This window comes from Callithrix jacchus, chromosome 3 (assembly GCF_049354715.1).
Source record: "Callithrix jacchus isolate 240 chromosome 3, calJac240_pri, whole genome shotgun sequence".
NCBI classification, from domain to species: domain Eukaryota; kingdom Metazoa; phylum Chordata; class Mammalia; order Primates; family Cebidae; genus Callithrix; species Callithrix jacchus.
The window spans coordinates 83,511,768-83,531,893 of NC_133504.1; the positions used below are offsets into that span (position 1 = coordinate 83,511,768).

General features: G+C 34.8%; 1 protein-coding gene across 50 annotated transcripts in view; it reads left to right on the forward strand.

The window, feature by feature from the left end:
* CAMK2D (calcium/calmodulin dependent protein kinase II delta) overlaps positions 1–20,126 on the forward strand; it is a 306,351-nt gene that overhangs the window by 90,930 nt on the left and 195,295 nt on the right. For all 50 annotated transcript variants that reach the window (XM_078366604.1, XM_078366600.1, XM_078366611.1 and 47 more), the window contains one exon: positions 6,273–6,332. In XM_078366604.1, coding sequence (XP_078222730.1) covers positions 6,273–6,332 — 60 coding nt within the window. The remainder of the gene's footprint in view (positions 1–6,272; positions 6,333–20,126) is intronic.

The window sequence follows — 20,126 nt, forward strand, 5'->3', positions numbered from 1 at the left end:
ATTATGAATTTTTAAAATTTGTTGTTAAATGAATATGACAGCTTTAAATTCACATACATCCTATTCAGGTTTTGTAGTGAAATGGCCCTTTCCTTAGCAACTTCTACCTTGCAGTCTGTTTTTAAATGTGACCTACTTAAATGGATGGATTCTATATTCTTTCCAGAGGAATGCCTCATTTAGTGAGACACAATTTCTCTAACAAGAGAAATGCATTCAGAACATAATTCCAAAACCTCCCGGAATAAGGCATCTGAGTAGCTACATTACAGTGCTCCAGAATCCACACACTAAAAAGTGCATCTTTCTTTAAGAGAGGATCTCTGGGTTCTCACTTCCAGGTTATTTATGATTATATTTTTATGGCTTTGTTTTCCCTGGTTCTTCATTCACAGCAATTGTGAAAAAAAGAAGGGGCATCCATCCTTTATTTATTCAGTCAACAAACATTTATTTAATGCCTATTATGTGCACCTGAAACAGTTTTATGTACTGGAGATATTCACAGCACTAAGAGCTGACAGCAAAAACTCATGAAGAGATTTTAAAAAATGTAATAAGCAGATGCAACAGTATAAAGCTTCAAATAGTTTAGGTAAATTTAGTTTTATCTTCCCCCTTCTGAGAATAAATAGCCAGGTTTCTTCCAGAGGGGCAAGTAGAATATCTCTTACTCAGGACTGTAGTTTCTTGGAAATGAAACAAATGTGAAAATTTTAAGAATTGAGTTGGGCTGGTTGTAGTAAGGAAGCCAGAGAGGCAAGATTAACCTGCCCTCAAAAATAGATCTGAGGCATTGATCTCAAACTGGAGGATAAGGCCAGGAAAGGTAAGGACTAAGGAGATAAGAATAGGGAACACAGCAGCTCAGCAGCTTAAGCTGACAAGCTGAAAGGCCAGCAGGGTAAAAATTAGAGATAGAGCTGGATTTTAAACATTCAAGTTTTCATGCACCCATGAGCAACTCCTCCGTAATTTTGATAAAAGATTATTTTGGGAGTGGGATTGTCTTTGTGGGGAGGAAGGACTAGAAGAGCTAAACCTTTTTGGTCATGGCAAACTCAGGCCTTCCTTAGGTTTTATGTTTATATTTCTGTGTGTGTTTGCCTGTGTGTGCTTGCGTGTGTGTATGTGTGTGTGTGTGTACACAAAGGGGTAGTAACTGGCCGATTATAACAGAAGGCAACTCCTCCTTTTGCCCAGACCTCTCCCTTGGCATTTGTAGGTGGTGCAGGTAGCTATGGGTTTTCACACCTCTGTAGCTTCTGAGGATTTCACTGGATTACAGCAGAGTAATAATTAATGTTAATAATGAGGACTCAGTGATGTCAAGAAAGATTAAATTCTTTTATATATGTCATTCATGTAAGAAAGCAATGACTGTTAGATCTCCCTCCAATCCCCCAACAAGGTTAATAGTTTAAACCTGGGTATTTGGAGGAATAAATAAGTACTTTTGAAATTTGTTTATTGATAAGAGCTTATTCCCTAATATTGCCAGACTAGATATACTGTTACTTTATGTAGCTTTAGTGCTATTTCTATTGCTCTGTGAAAGTAAATCAAAGCTAGTACTTTAATTTCCATTTGTGATCAGAATTATTCTTTTGCATAAAGATTAAAATTTGATTTGGAACAGGAGTCAAGGATTTACTTCATTTGGTCTGAATTCACATTTTCCACCTCATCTGAAATAAAATATTTTGTAAGTTAAAATAGTATCTCAGCTAGGAAGAAATATTATAACAACACTTCACCAAAATTCTTGAGAAATGTTTTAAAATCCAGAAGTTTCTCTGTTGATAATATTATTCCCCCACTGACTTCATGTCAAAACCGAATGATGATGCATTTTCCTTAAGGCATTGCTTATATGGCAGGTCTTCAACCATATATTACTAACAGTATATACCTTATCAGACCTGACAAGATTACAGCCTGAAGAGTTATATTTTGATTCAATAAGAGTATGGACTTGAGCTTCAAAGGAGTAATAAAGCCAAACTATTATAGTTCAAGTACTTTAATAAATATTAAATGATAAATGAGGCTGGTTCCATTAGCTTCAGGGCCTGTGGATAATAAAGGAACATCTTCAAATGGTGCCAAACAGTATTATGGCTGTCTTGCCTTTTATAATCTGTCTGTGCCTCGTACCACTATAGTTATCAGAGCTGGGAATAATAAGGTAGGATGTATAATTTTTGTTTCTGATGAAATTAAAAGTAGAGGAGACTTTAAAAGTAATCCATCTCTTCAGCAGGATAAATACAGAAATGTGCTTTTTGGCAATACTGTAATAGGTATTTAATCACTCCTCACCTACCTACTCTCTCTAAAAGTAAAGTTGCGAACTTGATGTTGAATGTGAAACATACCAGGTGATATGCATTTTCATTATTGTTAATTTCTAGTTTTAATGGAAACTAGAATTTAGTTATATCATCATGTTTGGGATGTCAAAACATGTCCCAGGAGTAGAATGCAGAATGCCTATGATTCATAGAAGATCACTAAGTTATGTGATTATATGAAAGAAAAGGTAAGTGAAGCTGCTTGTCAGAGAAAGCCCATCAGTACTGTTGTTATAAAGTCTACTGTGGGCCGGGCGCTGTGGCCCACTCCCATAATCCCAGCACTTTGGGGTCAGGAGTTCGAAACCAGCCTGGCCAACACGGTGAAACCCTGTCTCTACCAAAAATACAAAAGTTAGCTGGGCATGGTGGCAGGCGCCTGTAATCCTAGCTACTAGGGAGGGTGAGGCAGGAGAATTGCTTGAACCTGGGAGGCGAAGGTTGCTGTGAGCCGAGATTGCGCCATTATACTCCAGCCTGGGTGACAAGAGTAAAAAAAAAGGTCTACTGTGGCAGAGAAATTCTAAGATGTCCTAATAATCCTGCCTCCTGGTGTTCATGCCCTTGTACATTAAAATTGAGCCAGCCTAGCTTTTTTTTCTAACCAATTGAATATGGAAACCATGATAGGATATAACTTCTGTGATTAGGTTAGATAAGATAATGACATTCCCTTTTGCTTTCGATACTCCTTCCTTCGGTGGCTTTGATGAAACATGTTGCCATATTGGCACATGCAAGGAACTGAGAGCATCCTCCAGCCAACAGCCAGGTAGGAACTGAGACCCTCACCTCAACAAGTCCTGTAAGAACTGAGTACTGCCAACAATTATGCAAGCTTAGAAGCAGATCCTTCCTCAGCCAAGACTTTAGATGAGACCCCAGCCATGGCTGACACCTTGATTGCAGCGTTGTGAGAGACCTTAAAGCAAAGGGCCCAGTTAAGCTATACCCAGGTTCACGACCCACAGAAACTGTGAGTTTATACATGTGTGTTGTTTTAAGCTTCTGCCTTTGTGGTGTTGGACACATAACAATAGAAAACTGATACATTCGGTGTATTAGTTTGATAGAGCTACTACAACAGAGTACCACAGCCTAGGTTACTTAAACAACCAATTGTGACAAATTTATTTTCTCACAATTCCAGAGGCTCAGAAGTCTAAGATAAAGATGTCAGAAGCATTGATTTCTTCTGAGGCTTTTCTCCTTGCCTTGTAGATGCCTGTCTTCTCCCTGTGTCTTCACATGATCTTCCTTCTGCACCTGTCAGTGCACCAGTACCCTCTTCATATATGGACACCAGTTATGTTAGATTAGAGCCCACAATAATGACCTCATTTTAGCTCAGTCACCTCTTTAAACATTCCATCTCCAAATACAGTCACATTCTCTGGGATCTGAAGATTAGGATGGCTTTATATGCATTTTACAGGGAAACAACAGATGAGCCCACACAATAGGCTATATAAAGTTCTATAATTATGTTTATCTCTATAGCAAAAGCTCTGTAGAACTTACTGTCTGTAAAGATTTTTCACTTTTTATTCTTTATTTTAATATAATTATTTTTCAGATGATTTATATATATATAAATTACTATATATATAAAACCATATATATATATATAGTAATCACAGTTTAGCATGTATGTTTGCATGTCCCTGTCTCCATAACAAAATTCTAATCTTTGTTCACATATGTCTTTCATATACTTTATTATTATTTTGAGATGGAGACTCCCTCTGTTGCCCAGGTTGGAGTGCAGTGTTGTGTTCTTGGCTGACTGCAACCTCCATCTCCTGGGTTCAAGTGATTCTTGTGCCTCAGCCTCCTGAGTAGCTGGAATTATAGGTGCCCGCTACCACACCTGGATAATTTTCATATTTTTTTAGTAGAGATGAGATTTCGCTATGTTGGACAGGCTTGTCTTAAACTCCTGGCTGCAAGCAATCCACCTGCCTTGGCCTTCCAAAGTGCTGGGATTATAGGCGTGAGCCACTGTGCCCAGCCTCTTTCATATACTTTACATGAAACACTTTGCAGTATTTATTCATGATATTGCTGTTAGAGGCATTTTCAAAATCTACCTTAACTTTTTGTATTTTCTGTGTACTTCTAAATAAGTTAGAAGTAGTTTGTCTTAAGAATAAGGACTTGTTAAGGGAGTTTGAAGAAATTATATTTATAGAAGTCGGTATAGTTATAGATAATGGTAGGTCCAGAGAGTATCTGTCTTTGTGTTTGGGAATCCAGATATAATGGAGATATACTATTAGAGTCTATCTAATGCTGTGCTGATTTATGGAGACACTGTTTTTTGACACTTTGAGCTATTAATAGCACTGTATGTGTTTAAAATATTTTTTTAAATGACCAGAAAAATCAACATTATATACAACAGTTAATTATAGAATACACCAGTGGTCCTCAAAGAGTGTATCTGCAGATCCTGGGAGTGCCTGAAACTCTCGTAGGGGATCATCAGGTCAAAACTATATCCAAATTAAAACTAAAACATTATTTGTCTTTTATTTTTAAAAGTGTTGACATTTTTACATGTGTTGACATGTGTTACATTATAATGCAAAAGAAATAGGATGAAATTGCTGGAGGCTTTGCATTAATCAAGACAGTGGTGTTAAACTATTAGAATTTGTATTTTAAAATAGGGATAATAATATTGGCAATCTTAGAGGGTTGTTGTAAAATTTAAATCAGTTTTCTGTGTATAAGTTTTCAACTAATGACCACTATACACTGCAACATGTGTTTCAACTAATGACCTCTATACACTGCTACATGTATCAGCAACATGTGTTTCTACCATGTTTTTGTCTCTCTCTACCATTTATTTTGTGTGTTGGTGAATGATTTTGATTATATTTATATGTATGTGTACCTCTATCAAAAAAATCAAAGAAGAATATTAAAATTATTCTTAGAAGTTTCTTCTTGTGTAAGAATTAAGATAATTCTTAATACACACGTTAAGACACATGTTTCTCCAAAGAAATGGTTAGAGAAACATAGAAAGGTGAAGATAAGCAAGGAATTAGGGATTTTGGGAAATCTTTGATATTAGGAAGAGTATCATATACCTAGGAAGTTGAACCAACAGTTGTAAGAAGAGTGGCTGAGAACATATGACTGAACTGATAACACTTCTCCATTAGAGATAAACTACAATAACCTGACTTAGCACTTACTTTATTAGCAATCCAATTTCCATATATGCATCCTCTGCTCTAAATTGGTATGTCTATATTGGATTAAAGTTATTATAACAATACATTCTTGGCCAGGTGTGGTGGCTCACGCCTGTAATCCCAGCACTTTGGGAGGCCAAGGTGGGCAGATCATGAAGTCAGGAGATCAAGACCATCCTGGCCAACATGGTGAAACCCCATCTCTACTAAAAATGCAAAAATTAGCCAGGCGTGGTGGCACGTGCCTGTGGTCCCAGCTCCTTGGAAGGTTGAGGCGGAAGAATCGCTTGAACCCAGGAGACAGAGGTTGCAGTGAGCTGAGATTGTGCTACTGCACTCCAGCCTGGTGACAGAGCGAGAATCTGTCTCAAAAAAATTAAAAAAAAATTTTTAAAAAAAGTAAAAAAATACTTAATGTAAAGTACTTAATGTAAAGATGAGAAAGATTGGTATTGTTTTGTGTCATTTCTGCTATTTTCCCCAAGACTAAATTTAGCACTATTTTATACTACGCTCTGTCAAACATCAAGTCAATGAAAAATAAAATTCGATATTGAACTATGTGCTATTCACTTAATTCTAAATTTGAATTATTCTTGTTTCAAAACGAAATCAAAGGATGAGTAAATGCAAAGGCCTTATGTGATTTTGTTATGCTGTTTATTGTGTTTTGTTATTTTTGCCTTATTCAGTTTTTTTTTTTAAACAGATCATCAGAAACTGGAAAGAGAAGCTAGAATCTGCCGTCTTTTGAAACACCCTAATATTGGTGAGAACATATTTTTAATATTTTTTAAATGTTAATTTAAAATTTTATTTTATATACCACAATAAAAATGTTAATTTGATAATCTATAATATTTATAGCTTTTATAAAATAGGTTCCTAACTTTCAATCTTGGTTACCTTTGATTCTTAAAAGTTTTCCTATGTTTGTTGTTTGTTTTTTGATATAATCTTTGAAGTGGAAATGGGAAAAATTAAACTAATCTTAGTTTGTGGAAACTCATAAAAATACTAAATTAATAGTGTATGTTTCTTGTTGTGCTGAAAGTTGACTGTATATCAACCAGTAGAAAACCTGAGTGTAATTAAAGAATAAGTAAATTTAGGTAATCCCTGATGACATTAGGTTTATTTTAACCACATATTTTGGAGTCTGCTATGTTAATCAGTTCAATGTCCTTTCTGTAGAGTTGTATAAAATGAAAATGATAATCCTTTACCTACTTGGGAAAATAGTTGTGAAAGTAAAAACAAAGCAAGTATGACAAGTTTTTGAAAAGTTATATATATTGTTTTCAAAAGGTAGTGATTATGTATAAACTAACACTTTAAAAAATAATAACGGGTCTTATTTGAATAGCACTTTTATGTGTCATTAACAATTACTCAGCTACTGCTTCTGAAGTATGGAAAGACAGGATTTATATCATTACTTTAGTCAGCTAAATTACGTTCCACATATCCTGTAAAAAGTTTGCTTTAGGCCAGGCACAGTGGCTCATGCCTATCATTCCAGCACTTTGGAGGGCTGAGGCAGGAAAATCACTTGAACCCAGGAGTTTAAGACCAGCCTGGGCAACATGCATGACCACATCTCTACAAACTATTAAAAAAGTTAGTGGGGCATGGTAGTGTGCATGTGTGGTCCCATCTACTAGAGAGGCTGAGGTGGAAGGATTGCTTGAGCCCAGGGGTTAAGGATGTAGTGAGTCATGCACTTCAGACATTGGGTGACAGAATGAGACCTTGTCTTCAAAAATAAAAAAGTTTATGTTGTAGTCATTGATTTGGTTTGAGAAATAGTAAGATGACTTTATGGTATTTATCCCTCACGAATTATAAAATAGCACAAATGTTTTCAAAAATTTTTAAAGTGATGAAAATAAGAAACAAAGAAGAAATACACAGGAAAGAAAAAGTAAATCCAAAAATATGTGTAAACTAGATTCTGTGATAATAGGTTTGATTATTTTGGGAAAATATTACTGTCCCAGCTTCCTCAATTTTATTATTAACCTAGATATTTCTGATCTAGAAGTAGTAAGAAAAGGGATAACAGTGATGTAGAATTCGCAAAATCTTTCACTGAAAACTTTATAGGTGTTTTATTTTTATGTGTAGGAGCATTCAATTTATATTCCTGCTTTGATGTTTTTAGTATCCTCCTGCACTTAGTGGGTGTGTCTTAGGGTCTTAAGCAAATGGATACTGTGGGGTAAATCTGAAGTATTAACATACTGGCAGCTGACTAAAAGGAACCTTCTGTTTTGAGGAGAGAACAAAACAACTCTGAAGTATAAATCTACTTCTTTACAAGCATTTCACTCTGACAAAAATGTATGGCATTTCTTGATTGGCTGTATTAGTTTGCTAAGACTGCCAATAACAGAGTGGATAATGAAACTAGTTTCCTCCATTTCCTCTGGGAGACCAAAGTCAAGCATTCAAAAAACTGCCAAACTAAAACAAGAGCTCTTTTCTTTTTGATACTACATACAGACTAAACTTATAAAAAGAGAAAGTATGCTGGGGAAAGTTCTAAACTTTTGTGACCTAGGCAGAATTATTAACACATTTTGACACAGTATACATATTTTTTCTGGGATCCATCTCAGCCAAATGTCATAACTCCTTGGTTACCTCATTGGAGATTTTCTCCTATCTTTTAAGATTTCAGTAGTACAAAAGGAACTGTGGCAACTCTAGGTCCTTGAATCTAGGACCCATTTCTAACCACAAAAGAGGTTTCAAGTGTTCCTTTTCCTCAGGGTATAAATCATAGATGGATTAAACTTATGAGACATAATCTCAAAAAGTATAACACTAACAAATTCACCTGTATCATTCACTCACTTAGCAAGTTGTATAGTAGGAGCAAAACAGACCAATATCCCTGCCTCATGGAGCTTGTATTTTTTGGGGGAGACAGTAAACACAGTATTGGATATGAGACTGTGATAACTGTTGAGGAATAATAGGAAGCAGAGCAGGGAAATACAGAGTGTTGAGTTATTTCAGTTTTAAATAGTTGGTCAGGTCCATTTCACTGAGAAGGTGAAAAAAAAAAAAAAAAACATTGTAGGAAGAGAGAACAAACGGCCTGCATAAGGGCTCTAAGACCAGTAAGTAGATTCCATCAAAGCTTTTTATCTAATGAGAGAAATAGGGATGAGTTCTTTTTCATTTTATCTTACCTTAATTGATGAATCTCCATGCCATATAATCTGACGGTGTTGTGTTTAGTCATGTAAAGAACGATTTTAAAACAACATCAATAACAACAGTGACTGTCATAAAATAGTAAACAGCAGCCAACAAAGGAAAAGTGTTTTAAAAACAAATGCCGCAAGTGAACATCTGCAAGTGCGGTGGAGGGTAGAGACCCACAGGGTTGTGAGCAGAGTACTGCAGTTCCTGTCAAGATCATTGCACTAGTTAACAGCACCACATGAATCACTAGCACACACTCATGAGTGAATCAGATTACACAGGGAAAACAGCATTTGTGCTTGGTTTCCCTGACACAGGTAATGTGACATCTAAGTAATATCAGACTCTTATCCTCTTCACCGTTTTCTCTATTTTATTATTGGCTTGGTTTTAAGATCTGCTAGGTTTTAGAACTGTAAGGAAGGAAATAACTATTTTTGACAATTTTTTCCTCTGTGAAAATGTGCTTGTTTCATTTTTATATTTGTATATGTCTTTTTCTTGGCACAGAATCAATAATCTTGAAAACTTGCAGCAAGTAAAAGGTTTCTCCCTAAGAAACACATTTGAAACCAACTAAAAATGGTGATTCATTAAACCACTTTTTTGTGTGTTATTTTTTATGTTTTTCTGATTTTAAAAGTAATCGTGGAAAATTTGGAAAATACAACATTATATAAAGAAGAAACCTGAGGGATCAACTTTTAATATTTGATTTATTCATTTTTGCCTTTTTATAATTAATCTTATGTATATACTAATTTTCAGGATTCTCTTGTGTGCATTTTCATACTCCTTTAGATCTACCATGAAAATGGTCTCACCCAACAAAATTTCTTGAGTGTGTAGCCAATTTCAAGCTTTGTTCTAGGCTATCTGCATGTCTTGGTCACGTGAAACAGTGATCAAGAGAGACAATGTCCCTCGTTTCCCAAAGCCTTGCATCCTAGTGTATAAACAAATAAAGCACCATAATAATGCCATAAGATTAACTCTATGCAGGGAATTAAAATAGGGTAATTTGATACCAGGGAACTAGGTGGTTACTATCAAAAACAAACAGAGCCAGACACCAGTTAAAGATGATACAAATTTTATTTTGTACTATTGTAATCAGGGAAAGGACTGAACCTCATTCCAAACACAGCAACGGCAGCTGGAGATTTATAATCAAGGAGCAGAGTGAAGGGATCAGTGGATGGAAGATTTTTAAGAGAAGTCAAGGATAGGGAGATTCTTGCTGAACTGGACTAACAAGATTCTTGCTAAAGGCAGGCGAAGGGCTTAAATATTAAGGATCGAAGATGAAGACCTTGATCATATATCAAAATTGTGAAATCACTTAGTAGGGTTCTTCATTTAGACTGGCTTAGGAAGGTTAGGGACATCCAAGGATGAAATCTAGTTGAAAAGAGGAATTTGCCTAATGTTTCCTTAGGGAGAACATCTTGGTCACTGCTTTAGAGTGGCTTGTTAGGCAAGATGTATCTATGGAGGTCACATTTAAACTGATATCTAAATGACATGTAGAAGCCATCATTGAAATAGAGAGAAAGTTTCAGACACAGAGAGCTTTCTTGGCTAGAGGAAAAGGGGCAACCAGTAGTTGGACTGCCATGTGGGGAAGAGAGTGACTGAGCCATGGGGGGAGGAGAGTGACATGGTGTAGGTGTTTAACCATGTAGGATTTCTTTAACCAGATTAGGGAGTTTGGGTTTCATTATACATGCAATGGGAAAGCAATAGTAGGATTTTAAGCAAGAGTGTATCATAATCTGTTTTGCTGTGTCTGCTGTGTGTAAAATGGTTTTCTAGTCACATGAGCACAATCAGGGATAATAGTGCTCAATCAGGATGTCAGAATCTACTCTTACCAGTCTGGTACACCTCAACTAAATCCCTTTGGGTAAGAATTTAAACAGCACCAGGCTGGTTCTCTCTTTGGCGTGGTCCACACAATCCAGGAAAGTACGATGCATCTTCTGGCTCAACAAATTTGAGAGTACAGCCCATTTTTAAAGAAGCTCCGTCTTTACTCTGCTCTAGCCAGGCAATTTTTGTTTGAATCTCAAACTGGAAAGATTATAGGTAACAATAAGATGTTGAAGGAATTTGGGGAGAACATCTTACTTTCTGCTTAGGTTAGTTAATATTTGATCACTCTGTTCACCTTTTATTTTAATAAAGCGAGCTTGTTTTTCTTTGAGGTAGTAACAAATTTTTTGTAAGCCGGAAATTCTGAGCTATATGTCAACATATGTATCAAACAAGTAAGAGAAAAATACCTTTCTGGTATTGAAATAAAATATTTGAGATAATAGCCAAATTCTCAAAATTATTTGATATTTAAACTTTTTATTCTTGGCCTTTGATTTGAGGGATTTATTGAAACCTATGGTGAAGCCCAAATAAAGAGAAAGTAGGAAAACAGGTTTCAAAAACCACATTCATCTAATTCAGCTATAGAAGTCCAAAACAACTGGGCCAGGGAATGAAAAGAAAAAATATTGAGAACTTTGATCTGAGTTATTTAATGTCCCTGGGGAGAAGATATTCGTGTATGGGCCTTTATTTAGGAAAAGATCAATATTTGAGACAACTTTGCAGTTGATAGGATGATGAATTCTGTTGCTGGGTTATTCCATTCCCTAACGACTTTCATTTACACATTGTGTGGACTTTAGAAAGAGCAAAATAATTTTTTGAACGTTTGAAGCAACATTTATATTTGTAGATTAACACCATCTTTATAAGGTAAGCTTTTACCATTATAATATGGCTTAATGAACTTCAGTAGCTAGAGAGCAAATGGAAGAGCTATGTATGTAACCTTTTGAATCTAGGCTTTAGTGTTACCCTGGAATTCCTAATGCAGTGAATGAATTAACCTTTGAAATCACATCATAGCTTAATGATTACCTCCTCTCTATTGGCTTTCCTACCCACTACCCAAAACACATAAACACACTCACTCACATATTATAAGGTGTAACAGAAAATGAGAGACATAGTATTAATGGAAAGCTCTATAGAGTCATTGGGCCACAGTTTATTCTCCCTCTGACACTGGCCTGCTCTGTGATCTGCTACACAATCCCATCCACTCACTAAAGTTCTAGTTCCTCTCTTTGTAAAGCAGAGAAAATATTTGCCTTTTATTTCCTTCCAAGAATCAGTAGAGAGAATTAGATAATACCTCTTATTTTGGGGAGGAGTTAGTATACTTTGTAAGATGATTATTCTAAATAAACAGTTGAGTAGATTATTATGGAATACTGCTTACCAAGTAGTAACAAATTAATTCATTTCTTAGCATGTAATAATATGTTTCTGAGATGTGTATATTCAACAATGGGCAATAGATTTCAGAAACTTTTAAGTATCATATACATTGTATATGATATATATGTTATATAGTATATATGATATGTATTATACATACTCAGAATCATTGTATTGCAATAGCAGATCTTATACATTATCTAGCATAAACTCTAATTTTTTGTTTTAATATTTGGGAAAACTAAAATTTTCCAGATGTATGTGATTTGTCCAAAGTCACAGTTCTTTAATGATATTGCCAAATCTAAATTGTTGATTGCCTCTGTAAAGAGATGGTGATGGTTAGGGAACCTAACTTGAAGCAGCAAGGTTGAAAAAGCAGTGTTTTTGTTCCCTTTTGAGGAGAGTTTTGAGGTTGTTTTTGGTTCAAATCAATTCCTCCTCTCATATAAGGTAAACATTGCTAAAAACTGTTCAATACTAATACAGGAAGAGAAAGCCTTTTGTATTTTAGAGAGAATAAGTTATAGCTACCTACTGTATATATTAGACCTGGTAGAGAACCAGTTATATTTCAGAAAGATGCTCAACTTAAAGAGATTTGATTGTTTGACATATATAATAGTACATAAAATTTCATATGCTGATAGGTGGAGATTAAAGAATATATAAGAGCCTTTCTTTTCTTTTTTTTTTTTTTTGTTTTTAGAGAGTCTTGCTGTGTCTCCAGGCTGGAGTGCAGTGGTGTGATCTTGGCTTACTGCAACCTCCACCTCCTGGATTCAAGCAATTCTCCTTCTTCAGCCTCCTGAGTAGCTGGGACCACAGGCATGTGCCACCATACCCAGCTAATTTTTTTGTATTTTTAGTAGAGATAGGGTTTCACCATGTTGGCCAAGATGATCTCCATCTCCTGATCTCATGATCCACTGCCTTGGCCTCCCAAAGTGCTGGGATTACAGGCATGAGCCATTGAGTCCAGCCACCTTTGCTTTCTATAAAAGCAGGTTTCCCATTTCTATGAGTAATAAAGGCATTTAAGATCTATAAAAAAAATTTTTTTCTAAAATTTAAAACTGGGCCAGATGCAGTGGTTGATGCCTCTAATCCCGGCACTCTGGGAGGCCAAGGTGGGCAGTCACAAGGTCAGGAGTTCAAGACCAGCCTGGCCAACATAGTGAAACCCAGTCTCTACTAAAAATACAAAAAATTAGCCAGGCGTGCTGGTAGGTACCTGTACTCCCATCTACTCGGAAGGCTGAGGCAGGAGAACTGCTTGAACCTGGGAGGTGGAGGTTGCAGTGAGTGGCGATCACACCACTACACTCCATCCTGGGCAAAATAAAAAAAAAAATTTTTAACTGGAAGGGCTCTTAGGAATTACCTAAGATCAACCTAGATTCTACAATTGGAAGGTTTTAATAGTAAAGTAATATGTCCAAGGTCATACTCAGATCTAAAAAGAGATGAAAACCACACAACCTGTATATTACTTCATTTAGCATGTAGTGTTTCTTATTTTTACTGACCTTGAAGGTATGATGTAATCCTGTAAAAGTAATATTTTAACCACAATCTTAGATCTCCCTGGTCTTTGCAATAAATTTTTGGCTCAAATAGTATTCCTCAAATTTTTGTGAAATGAAATTAACTGTCATTTTTTGTTTGTTCTTTTGTCTTTAACAGATGATTTTAACCACAAATGTTTCTTTTTTGTCTCTCTCTCTGCATGCAGCTGTCTTCTAGGTTCCTCAGGTTCTGTGAGGAACCAATACAATCACATTGTACAGGTTAAGCTTACTAAATATTCCTCTTAAATATGCCCAGTATTTATTTCTAAATGAGTAAATTGCCTTTTGTGTTTATTGCTGCAACATTCCAGTTTTTGAACCCTTTGAAAGAAAATCACATAGGAAACGAGAATAGAGTTAATACAGAGTAAATATTAATTGATTTGCTGAGAAACAAAGTTAATAATAGTTTTATGAAAGACAGTTAATGGTCTTTTTTCGTGGTATCAGAAATTGAGCAACATTCTAGAAAGCGACACTTGCAGATTTTTTCTGACCTCTCTCTCGCCTTTATTGATGGTTCTGCCTAATAATTACAATAATTTGTAATCAAATAAAAAATAGGTAATTTTTCTTGTTAACTACATTTGCTAGTGACTGTCCAACAGATAAAAAGTATTTTAATACTATTTAGTAGTAAAAAGCTAATTATCTTATTTTATATTTACCTTATTTGATTAAATCTCAGTTCTTTATCATGATTGTTTCATGAGAAGGCCAAATTGCTCCTTAGAATATATTCTGCAGAATTAATTATTCTTTTTTAATAAATGTGAGAACCAGTGCAGGGCTATATTTTTCCTTTCGAATAAATATTTTCAAAAATTCTAATTATCCCTTTTAGCTTTCTTTTCTTTGTTTATACAATATTGTGCCTGTGATGTATTCTTTATAATTCTTGACAGAAAGTTAAATTTATCATCTTTTTAAGTAAATATTTATTTTACTAAAAGATAAAATATGTATATAGAAGTTGTATATTGAAAGTAATACTTTAAAATCTTTTCCATTAGTGAATTTGAATCTGAGTACATTTGTTACTGGTTTCTTTGTAAATACTTTTTTTCCATATATCAATGAAAAAGCCACTTAACTAAGTTATTTTAGAAGTAAGTAGATTTATACATAAAACTGGAGAAAAAGGGTCCTTCTATTACAAATGAAGGATAATCTGCATTTTAGACTTACTTATAGTGCATATATGACACTTTGATCTGTCAACACATAATATTTACTAAAATAGTTCTGATTTGTTCTACTAAGCCTATTTTATTTCCATCTTGCCCTGTATACACTACATTCAAATTTCCACTACCCTGTTAGGGTAGAATCCCCTAACAGGGTATTGGAAGTTTATAAGAATTTCTTCAGCTTAGAAGTGTGCTGTAAACTGATATTTGAAAGAAAAATAATCCGAAGCATGAAGAGCACTTTGTTCTGTTGGGGCCTGAGTTGTGCAGAATCCCACCTCCACTCCCTTTTCTCACCATGGGGAAGAATAATTCATGTAGCTAGGGAGCCTGGAAGAGAACTGGGGAACAGATGACATCTTTTGATCACTTAAATATTATTCCTCTTTTCCCTATATTCTAGTAGCATTGATAATAAATAAACTTGCCTATGGTAAGTGCTTGTATTAAGATGTGAAGTATACTGAATTAGAAAGAAATTAGATTGGAAAAAGAACTTCACCACTAGAACTAATGATAAAACTATTAACTGTGTTATCAGGCCCTGGTCTAAGTGTTTTCCATGCATTAATTATTTTAATTCTCATAACAAAAAAATATCATTCTTGTCTCCATTCTACAGGCAAGGAATCTAAAGCCTAAAGAGGTTATACAGTTTCATCAAGGTCAGGCAGTTAGTAAATGGTGGGGTTGGAATCCAAACCTGCGTATTCTGGCATGACAATCTGTGCTCTTCAACACTGGACTGTATTGCTCTCACTGCTGTATAACTCTGGACTGGTCACACTATTCTTTAATAAGTGGAGAAAATAATTTTAAAATTTTATAAAGATTGACTAAAAAGTCCTTGCTTGGAGAAATTACATAATTTTAGTATTTATTATCAGTCCTTGTTCCAGAGGGAAATATTACCATGACATTATTATTCAAATGCTTACAGAAAATACAGATATTATAGAACTAACTATATTTTAATGACAATTTTTAATATCCTGGTAAAAAATCTGACTTATCTTTTACATCTTTTAAGTGGTTACATTTGGCCCTTACTTAATTATATACTTGCTGTACAAGATAGTCTTTTACTTTTCTCTCTTATTGATCAGAAAAATGAATAAAATAATTATCAGAAAACAATGAAGGCTAAGGAAACAATAGTAATTAATATAATTTATACAATATATGACAAAACATTTTAAAACTATGGTTTACATTGTAGAAAAAGAAATCATCAGGACCAGATAGTAATGATGAATTCTTACACTGGATAAGCCCTCAATTTTTTAAAAGTAATCATTGCTTATAACTTACTTAAAGTATAAAGAGGAATACTAATTTAGGGGTTTAAGATGACTTTTGAAAGTGTAATTTAGAGTTCAATTATAGCATTTCTTTCTGTCACTTTATAATGCTAGTTGCAGTTTACTTTGGGAGGAATTTGCCACATTAGAAAAGATAGCTTCATATTCTTATTATTTACACATTTGAATGTAGGAATTTGTTTTCTTTAAAGATACATCATAGGTAGAAGTGTTTGCTTTCACAAGTTGATTTATAGTGCTCAGTTTAACAAAATTATCCCTAGCTCCAATAAACTCACCATGGATTTATGATGATGTCAGGTTATTGTTTGAAATAACTTATTAATTTTGTTAATGATTAAGCTTAGAAGGCTAATGATGGTCTATGTTGAAGGAAAGTAAACAGTGCTATGACTTGAATTCTCTTAAAATATTCTTTCATGTTTTTTACTTCAGTAGTGATTTATAACATATTCTGCGAAATGACAGAAGATTTTGCTCCCACTATTGAAGTTCAGTAGTTTTTATAATTCTGTCTCCAAAGATTACTTTCAGTTTTTACTGATGGGCTTATTGTGTATATTAACCAAATGCATAGAATAAGAGGAAAAAATTCTGTAGCACACAAAGTTGTTCACCAAAGAAGATGAGATAGTATTTTTCGTGAGCACATTATTTTGAAGTGTAAGATGACTTTTCTTTCATTTGCTCTGTTTAGAAAATGATATTACTTACTAATATATGTGTAGAATCTTATATTTTGTAAACAGTTTCCTTGGGACATCCATAACTATTATTTCCATGGGCATTGGTAATTTTGCACATTCAGATGAATTTGTGTTCGATATTTATCAAAAAACATACTATACTTTGTCTTACCTATTTTTCATTAAGAGAAAAATGCTCACTTTCAAATTGAAGTGATGAACATCTTTTTATATTTTGATTAGCTCTGAAAATGTTTCTCAAAACCTTTTGAAAAAATATAATAAGGAAATATGTTAATTTAATTCCTTTTCACCCATTTTTTTTTCTCTAATTTCTTTTCTTTTTTTTTTTTGAGACAGAGTTTTGCTATTTTCACCCAGGCTAGAATGCAGTGACAGGATCTCAGCTCCCTGCAACCTCTGCCTCCTGGGTTCAAGCAATTCTCCTGCTTCAGTCCCCTGAGTAGCTGGGATTATAGGCATGCACCACTACACCCAGCTAATTTTTATATTTTTAGTAGAGACAGAGTTTTACCATGTTGGCCAGGCTGATCTTGAATTCCTGACCTTAGAGGATTCACCTGCCTTGGCTGCCGAAAGTGCTTGGGTTACAGGTGTGAGCCAACATACCCAACCCTCTAATTTCTTAAACAAATATTAGATTACTTTTATGTCCACATTTATGTCAAAATTAAAGAAAATTATATCAGTCTGGGTAAAGGTAAAATGAAAGATGAGAAAAATAAAACTATACGTAATTAGAAAGTTGTTTTCTATTTCTATTTTTCTTCTTTTTTTTTGAGATGAGGTCTTGTTTTGTCACCCAGGCTGGAGTGCAGTGGTACAATCTTGGCACACTGCAACCTCTGCCTCCCGGGTTCCAACTATTCTCCTGCCTCAGCCTCCCAAATAGTTGGGATTATATGCATGTGCCACCACACCCAGCTAATTTTTGTATTTTTAGTAGAAGTGTGGTTTTACAATGTTGGCCAGGCTGGTCTTGAGCTCCTGAGGTCAGGTGATCCACCCACCTTGTCCTCCCAAAGGGCAGGGATTACAGGTGTGGGTCACCACACCCAGCCTGTTGTCTTCTATTTCTAATGATTAGTATTAAGCTTGATTGTGTGCTAACTCTGTTGTAACTAAAGTATTAATAGACTATGAAGATGAATGAGACATACTCCTTGACCAAAAAAGGGTTCACAATTTTAGAGGACAAATATGTATGCAACTGAAATACAGTGTGATTATTTACTATGATGAAATTGTTAATAAGGTACCATGGGAGCACCAACATACAAACTAAGAATCTTAACTGAAATATATTGGATGGTGAACAGAATTTTGCCATTAACGGAGTAGGGATTGGACTGAAGAGCATTATATAAAGACAGACTCACAAAAGAAACAAAATCAGAGTTAAAAGTCTTTGTTGCAGTTGAATGACTGAAAACCTGTAATGATTAGAGTATTATGTGTGTGTCAGACATAAAAGTTGAGAATAATAGTGGAGAGCCTGGGAAGGAATTTGATTTTTAATCTGGAGGAAATAAATAATTAATTTAAAATCTATTTAGTCGACTCATGATTAGATCAGTTTTCAGGACAGATTTAGAAGTAATAAGCATAATTATGTGGTATCAGGAAAAGTTGGTATTGAAAGAGCATCTGAAAGCCTCTGGAATGAATGTAGGTGTAAGACGTGATGAGTTTCTCAACCATAGCAATGGGAACAGGGATGGCAGCGGGGCAAAGCTACCAAAGATGTTGCTGTGGAATCAGATCTTTAGCAGCAGTTAACTTGAGGAAGATGGGCTAGAGGTTTCTCTGTGGTTTCTAGTTTGCGTGACTAGAGATGTCGATCCCTTTAACTGACAATAGGGAACAAAGGAGGAAAAAAAAGTTGGGAAAAATGAGAAATTTCACTAATTTTAAAATATTTTTTTAAAGGATTGGAAAATGTCCATTATGGGATACTATGGACAAAAAGGAAGACAAGAAATAGAAATGCCACTACCCAAACCCCTGATCTTTCACTTTTTGGCAGAAGTTATAAGCTTCTTACCATGTGGGAATCCTCTTTAGGATGGAAATATTTGGTAGTGACTGTGGTCATTCTTCTTTAAGACTGAATGCTGCTAAGTCAAAAGCAGTCAAGTTGGGTTCTCAAAGTATCTTTTCAAAAAGCAACATAACATCTGTAGCACCTCTATCAGCACCTAACTCTGGTTGAGTACTTATTTCTAGGGTGTTTTTTACCCCAGTTCTGTCTGCTAAAGTAAAGCTCACTTCTTACTGATCCCTTGTGCCTTTCCCAAACATGCATCTTTTGTTGGCTCAACTACTTTAATTTGTATATATTCCATCTGACTTGCATATGGGTTACCACATAGAGCTCTAGAGAGTGTGAATATATGTTTTGAGTCATCTATATTTATGGGATAGTGAGAGTGTATGAATGTGCCAGCAGTATATTACTAAGGGGGCCATAGACAGAGGGATGAAACATTTATTTGTAAAAATAGGACTTTTTTAAGGGACAATAACAACAGCCATTTTCTTAGATTACTTTCATTCTGAATATATTTTAAAACCTTTAATATAGAAAACAGCCAAATTATATTTGGGGAAAAATACTTTGGGATGTACAGAAATGCAGTATAGACTTCTTTTTATAATAATTATTTAACTATCCTGATTCCTAATAGGGTTATATCAATTTAGACTCTTAGAAAAGTAGAAAGACTATAAATTTTACCTACAGGCTTACTTTTACTAAAACTATAAAGTTACTATTTTGAAGATCATTATTTTCCTTCTGCCAGTCGCCCTCTTCCAAATAATTTCTCATTTAAAAGTTGATAGTGTCAAATTTGCATTTAAGCTTATTTGTAAGGAACTGTCCAAGAGAACTCTGATAAAACATGGTTTTCAAATGTCATTCTCATGTGTGTTGATTATTCCAGTGACCTTTTCTTTTGATATTTCTTTTATAAATCTGCCTTTCAAAATTAAATTACATCTTCCGGTCATTTTCTAAGAATATATTCATAATATGGATGAGAAAAAAGAGATGGAACCATTTTTCCCCCACAGAAAGATAGAAGATCATTCACTTAAAATAACAGTTTTCAACCTGGGATGATTTTACCCCCTCTACTCTCTCTTTCTTCTGGAGACATTTGGCAATGTGTGGAGACAGTTTTGATTGTCACAATTGTGGGAGCCATTCTGGCATCTCCTGAATGGAGGCTGCTAAGCATCCTACAGTGTACAGAAGAGCCCCTCACAATAAT